Consider the following 10886-nt stretch of genomic DNA (forward strand, 5'->3'; position numbering starts at 1 on the left):
GTGGTTTGGCTATATAAGAGACTGTCAAAAAAAGCCAACAATTAAAATGTTTATGATGCTGTATTGCCCCATCTGCTGAGATGTTACCTCAGTGCTAAGATGTCCATGGCTGTTCTTGTCCCAGACGGATTCTGCTCAACTATGCAGTGTTTAATCCAGACATGGGCTACTGCCAGGGCATGTCTGACCTGGTGGCCCCGCTGCTCACCGAGATCCAGGATGAAAGCGACACCTTCTGGTGCTTTGTCGGCCTCATGGAGAACACCATCTTCATCAGCTCACCACGGGATGAGGACATGGAGAGGCAGCTGGTAGGACGTTTCTGTGTGTGTCTGTGGTTTAAATGTCTGGTCGTATCATAGAGATGGAAAAAGCTGGAATTATGCTGATGCGAAGATACACAAAAAGTGCATGTTGTATGTTCAGATAGCACCCCCACCATAGACTGTGAATAAAGATGGACTTAGCCTGTGTGACGTCACCCATAGGTTTCTGAAGAGCAGTTTTTGAAGCTCAGAGTGGGCTGCTCCGCTTTAGCAATCTTGGCAGTGCTTTACTCCGTGGAACTTTTCTTTGCATTGTACATCTGTGTACCTTTGCTTACATGCAAAATTCCAGTAGTGCCTAAGAATAGTGAAATATAACTGGAAAAAGTTGTGTTGGAAGATGGTGTGTACCCTCTCCGACCTCTCCACAGATGTACCTGCGGGAGCTGTTGCGGCTCATGCTGCCCCGCTTCCACCAGCACCTGACCAGGCTCGGCGAAGACGGCCTCCAGCTGCTCTTCTGCCACCGCTGGATCCTGCTCTGCTTTAAACGAGAGTTCCCCGACACTGAGGCTTTGCGCATGTGGGAGGCCTGCTGGGCACACTACCAGGTCAGGGCAAAGTCTGCACAGCTCCTTTGCATACACAAGTTTTTTGAAAAAAACTTTGCATATATGAGTGCACGTGGGTGGTGGTATTCAGTTTCACTGCAGTACTTGATGATTTTTCAGGATGCCTGCAGAAATGAATTGTTAAAACAGAAAGAGTCCATGTTACTCCTTTAAAGCCTGTCACCACAGACTGCTGTAATCCTGCTAAATGCCTTTAAAACGTCATATTACTTCTTCTTAGTCCTGAAGGCGTTTTCAGGATTTAATTCAACAGCGATTAGATTCGATTTTTTCAGTGAAGGTTTAACATATCATAAAATCCCACATTCCAATGGAATCCAGTCTAATTTTATTAATTTCAGTGCTTTATAGAAGCATAGAGCTTTTGAAATGCAAATGCTAAAAAATAAGATAACTGTCTATATAAACCAACCCCCCCCCACCCCACTGGAACGAAATTCCAGTAAACTTGTATCTGTCATGTTCAGTGCCAGGACACAGAGCTTTAACACCTCTCCTTGCTGAGGCGTGGTCAAATATCGGTCTTTCTGTTTCATGCCATCTGTTCAGACTCTCCGCTAGATGTTCTCATCCTCAGCTACAGGTGGTGATAGAGGAGATAGCAGAGTGAAACCTCAGTTTAGACAGTTGAATGTCACATACCAGATCAACCAAAAACAAGAATTTTCAAATACCGGATTTTTCTGTGAAAGGAAGGCACTGAGTAATATTGAATCACAATAGACTGTTCTTATGTTTACACTAGCTGACCCTCAGTTGTATTGTTGGTAGGTGCATTTAAAATCAAGAAAAGGTTTTTCTTGAGGAAATTCAAGAAAAGAGAGAGGTGAAATATATAACTCATTACCAGTGATGGAAGGTGAACAGTGCAGAGATCTTTTAGCAAGATAGAGGCTCCCTCTGTCTTTAAGATATGATGATCTGAATGAATCATTAAGATAATAACAGGGCCCTGCATATTATTTAAATAAATTCAAAATATAAACAGAAATTCTTCTGATGTTCATACAAAAACACAGGATGAAGTCTTACTCATAGAAACTTTACCTTTCTTTTTTAAACTAAGCGCTTATTCCACTTCTCCATCTTTAATCTTACATCTTCCATTACTATAAGCTCCTAATTTGTATTTTCCTTGAACTGGATTTCAATGTTAATTTGAGTTCTGTGCATATCTATTCGTGTCCCTCTTTGTTCTGTGTAACCTTCTCATTTTTCCCTGCAGCAAGGGCATGACTAAATACAGAGATGTGAGACCGTGGTGTAGGCCCCAAAAATCTGATCATTTGCAGATTTGCCTGTGTTTGTCTTCAAGTATTGACCCTTTCACTACTCTCTCTCCTTCTCTTTATAGACTGACTATTTCCACCTGTTCCTGTGTGTGGCCATCATTGTTCTCTATGGGGAGGATGTGACAGAACAGCAGCTTGCCACTGACCAAATGTTGCTCCACTTCAGCAACCTCTCCATGCACATGAATGGAGAGCTGGTGCTACGCAAGGTATCAGTCTTTTTTTGTGTGTGTGTTTAATGTTTTATTCTGTACCTCTGCAGACCCAAAGTACATGGGCATCCCTTCATCTCAAAATATTAGAATAATCTGAATAATCTGTGTCTGCTGCATTACTATACATTTAATGCAAACCAGTGTTGTGTTTGCATCAAGTATCCCTGTCCAACGGTGCAGCTAAGCAGCTCTGATATACCGTAACCTGCCCACAGAGGCCTTGAGGTGCTAAATGGTATGCTGCCATGCCATGCAGAGGATTTATGATCTGCATCTGTGTCTGTGCCTGCTTCCTCATGTTTATGGATGCTGTGTTAGTACTGCTGCAACCACAGGCAGTGAGTTCATGTTAGCATGCAGCACGCATAACTCCTTTTGTTGTTGCCTGAGATTTTGCATCCAACGTTTCCAGAACAGGCAGTTCGGCTTCTTAGCCTTAGGTTACACACAACGCAATGCTGACCTTGACAGCGTGTTGTTTTCTTGTAGCTGGAAGTCAAGGCTATTGATGTATTTTAATGTTTCACTCCACTAAGTCTGATATCTGCAGTTAACTGCTCTATCTTCACTTGTTTTTGTCAGTCCAAAGCTCCTTTCACTCTTCTATATTTAGCTATTTTAGTTTATCCTGCCACTTTCGTCCTGCTCTCCCAGGCCCGCAGCCTTCTCTACCAGTTCCGCCTCCTACCCAGGATTCCATGCAGCCTACATGACCTTTGTAAACTGTGTGGCCCAGGGATGTGGGACAGCCGTTACATCCCCACTGTGGAGTGTTCAGGCGAACACCCAGACTCACAGAGCTGCCCCTATGGAGGCACCTCAACCCCTCAGCCCTCCTCGCCCTCCCCGTCATCCACACCCTTGCCTTCACCAAACCCCACCCCCACGCCTCCACCAGAGGGCAAGAAAGGATCCAAAACCCGGGATATTTTCACCTTCCGGAAACAGTCCTGAGGTTGAGGTTATGGGGATGCCGGTCTTGGTTAATGTTAGTACAGCAAAGGTTTGGATCCAGCAGCTGGATTCCTGAACTGTTTGCTGCCCTCTGACTCCTATCCACAGCCCCTGCTTCTAGCTCCACTATCTTAATGAGGATTTTTGTCACTCGATCCTTTCATGTGGGGCATTGTGGAACACTGCCTTACCAGAATGTTATTTGCAATGTTCAGTATCACATGAATCTGCGATGAGGATTGTTCGCTGTCGGACAGGCTGGAAGTCAAGAAGCTGCTTTGCTCTCGGAGCAGAACGGACAATCACCAGCCACTGTGTTGGTCTGGAGCTACTTCAGGTTCTCATCTGCTGCTGGCTTGGCATACTTCCATGGGCTTTGTGGGCAGGGGTCACATCAGGGTCTGAGGCAACCGGCCTGAATTCTCTCTGTCTCTGACCACGGGTCAAATGAAACTGGAGATTCATTCACAGGACTTGAACTAGAACTTTTAAAAAATTTTCCTGTGTTCCCACAATGGAATATTTATGTGAATATCAAATTATTATGTGCATATCTGAAGTCTGAACAGGACATTTTTAACAGGAAATTCAAACCCTTGCTGTCGACAAAGAAAGGTTAACCCAGAAATAGGATAATAACAAATTACTGGTACATTTAAGTTTTGTCTAATTTCATTTTCCAACAAGTGAATGTCTGCGTTTATATCAGAAGTTACAAAATATTTAGAAGTATTATATCCTTGCATGAACGATTCTTTCCATATAGAGGGCACAATATGTTTGTTGGAAAACACATAAGCCCCAGACAGAAGTAAGAATGTGTTTACATGACAAACACTCACATCGCGATAGGGCTCGGCATGTTTCCTCGTCAGACTGTGGTAAGGAACATTCTCATCATTTCTCTGTGTTTAAATGGTGTTTCCCGACAAACAGGAGGAAGCTTGCCCCTTTTTCTTCTGATAAAGTCAGATACAGATGTTCATGTTACCTGTCGAGCAATAGGAGCTTCTCCGTTTACACATTAGCATCATGAGATATAAAATGAGTTTCCTGTCGGAGGATTTGGATGGATGTGACAGCAATGTCTGCCAAAGAGAGCTTAGATCATGTTTTTTCTTGAGAGGGAAATTGATGGGGCCTTCTGTTTTACTTGAAGTTTTGCCTTCTGTGTTGAACCATGTTTAGGAAGGGTTGTTTTTTTTGTTGTTTTTTTTCCTCCAGCGTCATGTCCACTCTCACCTGAAAATGAATGACAAGGCACTATCAACACTAAGAATCAGTCCACATGAATGTATCTGTTCTTTGCTTCTTCTTACTCGACTACAACAGTGTGAAACTCTTCAATGTATGCATGGGTTTGTGCATGAGTCTGTGTGTGTGTGTGTGTGTGTGCGTGTGTGTATAAACTGGAGTGACCTCTAAACATCTGGTAATGAGTCGGAGAACAGCCATAGAAGGCCTCCCCTCTGACCAGTCTCTTTAATTATAGCAGTCATCATGGGGAGAAACAGGCAGAGTAAAAAAGAAAGAAAATTTGGCTGTTTGGACTCCTTAGAGGAAAAAACCCGAGAGAGACGGAGAGGAAAGGGATGATTTAGGCTTCATACAAGGATACATAGTGTTCTGCATCTTGCCTCTGTGATTTGCAAGTCCCAGATGTAAAGATGGCACTCACACAGGCTTTCCCCCTGAGAGCTATTGAGTGACGCTCCTGGGGGTGAAGACATTTGGTGCTAAAACGTAACAATAAGACCCTCAGTCAGCCTTCCCTCTCTTGCTCTCTCTCTCTCTCTCTCTCTTTTGGTCTCTTGCACTCTCACTCAGCAAGCAGTCTCTGCAAATGACATTCATAACTGCTCCTTTTCCCTCTTACTTATCATGTGCAGCTGCTCACTGGAAATGCCCGCAGAGTTTTGAAGATTGCGTCGAAATGAGCTAAGTTAGAGATGCCCGATGGGGTAATCAAACTCCCTCTGTGTGTGTGTGTGTGTGTGTGTGTGTGTGCGCGCGCCTCTATGATGATTGATTTATTAAAGTCTTCAAAGAAACCACATTGTCTGCACAGGCACTGTAAGTCACAAGCTTAAAGAATAACTACTCCTATTTAAAGGGGTTGTGACCAGTCAACACTGAATGTACAATGTTGCTGTTAAACTCTAAGACATGTTGATATGACTGTACACATCGCAGAAAAAAAGAGCCTATTCTTATTCTTGGTATTAAAAAAAAAAAATAGAAATACAGTCTCATACTTTCATGAAAGATCTCTAGAAATTGTTTTACAATACCATCACCGACACCTTTTGTCATTAAACACTGCTGAAGAAATAGCATTAAGTCTATGCATTTATTGTATTTTTTTAACTGAGTATATACCTCAAGTTTAACAGAGAAAGATGCTTATAGAAGACAAATGCTTTCTATATGCCAATATATTATCATAAATCATAAATTCAGATGGCATGTGGTAATAGTAAAGAAAAAAGTTGTGACTCAGTAATGGAGAAATGATGATAAATTATCCAGAGGTATATGGTTAAAAATGTAAATGGGGTATTTGGATATTGTATATCAGTCACATTCATGGATGGATTACCAAACGGACCTACTGGGCACAGAGACCTATGTTAAGTGACTGAATGAATGTTTCTTGCTTGAAAGACAAAGAGCTCAATTAAAAGACACAAAATGACAAAAAGACGTGCAAAACATTCACAGGTGGAAAAACGATTGCAAAGAAATGAAAAACGATAATAAAGAGACACAAAAATCCCACTGAGATGTTAGATAATAAAGAGATGAAAAATTATCATAAAGAGGTTGCTTTGTTTATGGCCATTTTGTGTCTCTTTCAGTCTGGGGGTCCTATATTAGAGGGGTGGGGTGCCTCTTTCCTGTTTGTCCCCACAGGCCCATTTTCTCATAATCCCTCCATTATGAGAAAATGGGCCCTATTTAAGAGCAGGACTATGTAACCTCTGCTGAACAGTGGGGATAATGTTAAAGGGATAATGTTAAATTATAAATCACTGTGAAGCAGTTGAGGAAACATAAGAAATTTTTTTTTTTTTTTCAAAAGTTACATGTCTTTATAGTATTTCGCTCTAATAACACCTCACACTATGATGTGGTCCAGGAAGCTGCTCTGACTATATATGGTGCAGCAGCAGGATTTGCCTTGAGATGAAAATTAAGTTTTAAGGTTAAGGAGGTGACAACAATGTTAAACAAGCTTAAAAATAATGCCCCCATTATTATATTACATAATTGGAGAAGCTGAAAGGCAGAGTCGCTGACCTCCTGAAATTGTTTACTTGGTCCTCCAGCAGCCCTTGCATCAGTAACTGGGGGCACCTGAAGCATGATAGAGGAAAACACTTCTGTGTTAGCTCAAAGCTAATTAATTTACCCAGACTAGCCCCACATTGGTTGGCAAGAAGATTTAACTAGGTAGGGAAATCCTCCCAAATAAGCTTGTTTTTTTGCTTTGTGCAGTAGAAAAACTGACTGTTGCACAGACCATGCACATGTTTATCTACGGATACAAAACTGGGGACAAACTTCAATGTCTCAAATAATTCATTATTGTTTATTTCTTCCAATCTTTCTTATGTTTGCACCAAAACTTTATGCCTCGCAGTGCTGATGTAATATTTTTGAAAACTTCAAATTTTCATCAGTGGCATTTCTGTCTGCAGCTGTGCTTACTTCTGCCTGTGGAAATAAACTGGTTTCACTTGCAAAGTGGCTGATTTGACAGCCTTTTCTAGATTTTGGGCTGTCAGCCACTGAAAGAATGTGTAGAGAAAACAGGAAAAGCACCCCCCCCCCCAAAAAAAAAAAAAAATTATACAGTTGCAGTCACATGTAGGCTAATGCTCCAATTTCTAAATACATACACCTGACCAGCTCCAAACCCAAGCACTGACACTATTATGTTCCTAAGCAGCTATGAAATAAGATGTTGTTTTTCAGTTTGCCTTCTTTAAACTCTGCAAAGATGAAAAAGATGAGGTGTGAATTCTGTCTCACAGGGGATTTCCTCTCCAGTTTTCTGACAAACAATACAAGGCCTCCCATGAGACGAGGCAGCAGAGGCAGCAGAGGCAGCAGAGGCAGACGGCGCGTTTCCCAGAGTTTAACCCTAAATGATCTAGCACAGTCTTATCGGCCTCTGCTGCTTGTTGTGGCTGCTTGTGGCTGCTTGACAAGTGGCATTTGCCAGCGATCAACTGACTGTCACGGACAGCTGTGGAGATAGCATCAGACACCATCGTCAGGTGGCTTGTTCCTTGAAAATGAAAGGAAAGACTCGGGCTGACAGTCGTCTTTGGTGAATTGCTCTGGCAGTGCAGGTATTTTGATTTAGTCATTCTGAGAAGTTCCAGGAAAACAAAATGTCATCCATTTTTCTCTGGAAGACCAAAGTGTATTATGAATGTATTTTTTGGCCAGGGTCACCACACCTCTGCATCGTCCAGTGACTTAAGAGTCAGGAGTTTTTCAACCCAACTGACGTCTGAAACTTCCTTTCACTTCTCCTTGTCTTCCTGTTTTAACCCCCCACTATATTTACCATGTTGATTAATGCAAGACATCGCCGGGATGAGTATAATGGGTTTCAAAAGGAAAATGAGTTGGAAATTACCTTAACCTTTACCCCAGGGACCCAATCCATTGTAAGCAGTTCTCTACTGTTCGTGTGATTATTCTGCTATCCAGAGACCCCGTTGCCTCTGATGTGGGGGCCTGCCTGCCTGCAATTACAACCCATTAGCCCCTGATTGATAGCTTCTCTGAGGGCTAATGCATTTCTATGGCAGAAAACAAGATAAAGGGAAAATGAAAATAAATACATAAATGAATAAAATGCCACTTCTCATTACTCAAATCTTTGGCTTCCTTGCATCACTTGAGTGACTAATGCAGTTTTTATCCACAGAAAAAAAAACTAAATTACTGTATTTGTGCATGACAGTGCAATGCATGGACCCACTGAACATCATAAAAACTACATCACCCTGCTGTAAAGTCTGCCTGAGAACTGCAGTGCTCACTTTGCCTATTTCCAAACAGCATTAGATTAGTATTTCATCATGATTGATAAGATCTGTGGTTTAACGGTAAGAAAGAAGTGTGTGTGTGTGTGCAATGATGTACCCAACCTGTTGTCCTTCGAGTGTTACAACCTAACACCGCTAGCTGCGGTATTACAAGCAACACACACACACACACACACACACACACACAGTATCAGTAACCTATGCAAAGCACTTGAGCTCTGTGGAAGCTCTTGATGGAGTTGTACTCAAATACGCTTTCTCTGCTTTATCACTCTTTGCATGCGCTTCACACTAAAACCTGCCTGTGTGTACATCTGTTATTGCTTCCAAGAAAGCACCTTTTTCTCTCCTCAACCCTCACCACCACCACCACCACCACCACCACCATCCGTGCAGTAGCTCACAGCCTTCCTCTCCCCTCCTCCTCCTCCTCTTCCTCCTCCTCCACCACAACTCTCTTGTTTCCCCTGCCTCTGACTGAGTGACAGGGTGGGGGCCCGGCTACTCTCCTGTTGTGAGGCCTGCATTGAACGCTGGGTTATTGCCCCCTAATTTTCAATTACAGGGCTCAGCTTCCACACCTGGAGCAGACCAGGCTGGGAATGAGCTTAGCCCATTAGGATGGACCTCCGGCTGGGCTGTTTATGGAGGGGGCTGGGCTCTACCCTCCGGAGGTGTTAATGGGCCTTCCAGGGATACAGTCAGAGGGCTGATCTGTCAGAGTGTCTGATAACAGAAAATGAGAGCAGCTTCATTCACATCGCTGTCGGGATCTTAGTGTTTATTACGAGATAGATAGACATACAGTATATGCAGTTTTCCATGTTTCACTGGTGTGAAACTTCTGAGAAAACATCCATATTTTGTTTTAGTTGCTGACATGGAAGTTAAAGCGCAATAGTGATTCAGCATTATTTGCAAATCCATGTGATATGATGGTCTACATTATGCAATAAAGGGAAACTCCACCAATTTCACTTTTCACAATCATGTTAGTCAGAGAACAATGAGTCACTAGAAATCAGATTTTCAGGGGAAACCCTACGTAACAAACTGAAGACACAGAGTTTGAATGGTTGAGTGTTTACCGTACAGAAATGTGGGGTCATCGCCTACTAAATACACTAAGGAAGACCTACTAGACAAGTATGAAAACCATGTGCCATTGCAGCCAAGATTTGTAACGGCTTCAGAAAGAACCTGGTCTCTGAATTATTGCCTCCATGCTTCTCAGAAGTTTTCATCCCCTGGTTTGGTTAATATATTCAGAAAAGGTGCAGCATTGAGAGAATACTATAGTTTGCATGTCAATTGCTTGTACCTGTGGATATCTTTTCATACACTATGTGATGGAGAATGACAGACGACATGCACAGAGCGCTGCTTTGAGGGAGAAGGATACAGCCACCTGTATCCTCCTCTCTCTTCTCTCTATTCATGTATGAAGACGCACAAAAATAGATGTCTTTTCACCCTTGAATGCAAGTAGATTGACTTTGCCTCTTATCACTACAACAGTTGCTCTTTCAAGCCTGTCTCATCTCTGCTCTATTCAACTGTTAGTGGCGTTTAGGTGAAGGTGTCAGCGTATGGCAGCCATGCACTATATTGTACAGAAGATTGAAATGAAAATGAGGCATTTCTCAGAATAGCTGCAGGCAAAAGGGGGAGGGGGGGGGTCTGCTAGTCAGAGGATTGAGGGTGACAGGGGTGAAGATATATGTTATGACTTTCTGTGTATTTTAGAGCTCACTGCTTGTTGTGGAGTCTTTGCCATGCTGAATGCTTCTGAGATATGTCACAGGTGTTATGAAGGATTGCGGAGCGTGGTATGTGCCGCATTAACTTTGCTATTGGTTTACATTGTGCAAGAGTGAGAGAGAAAGACACACACACATACACACACACACACACACACACACACACACACACAGTGCAGGTGGGTTTGCTTGTGAATGCAAACACAGATCTGTATTATTGTGTGTATATTTCAGATCCCCACCCTCACCCCATCGGTCTTCCTGCTGGTGTGTGTGTGTGTGTGTGTGTTTGCATATCTTGTTGGAGGCAGAGCAAGGGAGGAAATGAATGACTAAGACACAGCTTTGCATTTTTTCTCTTATTGTAAAAACTCTATGATACATAGATTGAAAATGTGCCTTTTTTTTATTACAATGTTTTCATATTGGTGTGCATGGCCCTTTATGTTTCTGTCAAAAAATAAATGTAAGCATTTTTTAGCAGGAAGAAATGAAAAGTGACCGACACAGTGCGTCTTTCTAGCTGTACTTTCGTTGCTTTTGCTCTTAGTTTTTCAAGGATTCGTCTGATGATATTCTATTTTTACTTATACTGTCAACAAATCCCATGAAAAGACTAAAACCATCAATGATTTGATTGTCCTAACAGGTATTATCTGTGTAACTGTGCCTGATGTGAGCTACACTGCTGCACTGAGCTA

General features: G+C 42.4%; 1 protein-coding gene across 1 annotated transcript in view; it reads left to right on the plus strand.

Moving 5' to 3' along the window:
- tbc1d16 (TBC1 domain family, member 16) overlaps positions 1 to 8198 on the plus strand; it is a 27273-nt gene extending 19075 nt beyond the window's left edge. Inside the window, exons 10-13 of the mRNA XM_023423320.2 lie at positions 125 to 311; positions 698 to 877; positions 2253 to 2399; positions 3060 to 8198. Of these exons, the coding sequence (XP_023279088.1) occupies positions 125 to 311; positions 698 to 877; positions 2253 to 2399; positions 3060 to 3359 (814 nt within the window). The 3' untranslated portion in view covers positions 3360 to 8198. The remainder of the gene's footprint in view (positions 1 to 124; positions 312 to 697; positions 878 to 2252; positions 2400 to 3059) is intronic.
- The last annotated feature ends 2688 nt before the right edge of the window (positions 8199 to 10886 follow it).

The sequence above is a fragment of the Seriola lalandi genome, unplaced genomic scaffold (assembly GCF_002814215.2).
Source record: "Seriola lalandi dorsalis isolate HSWRI2012SDOR001 ecotype SW California unplaced genomic scaffold, Sedor1 jcf7180002054690, whole genome shotgun sequence".
Lineage (NCBI taxonomy): Eukaryota > Metazoa > Chordata > Actinopteri > Carangiformes > Carangidae > Seriola > Seriola lalandi.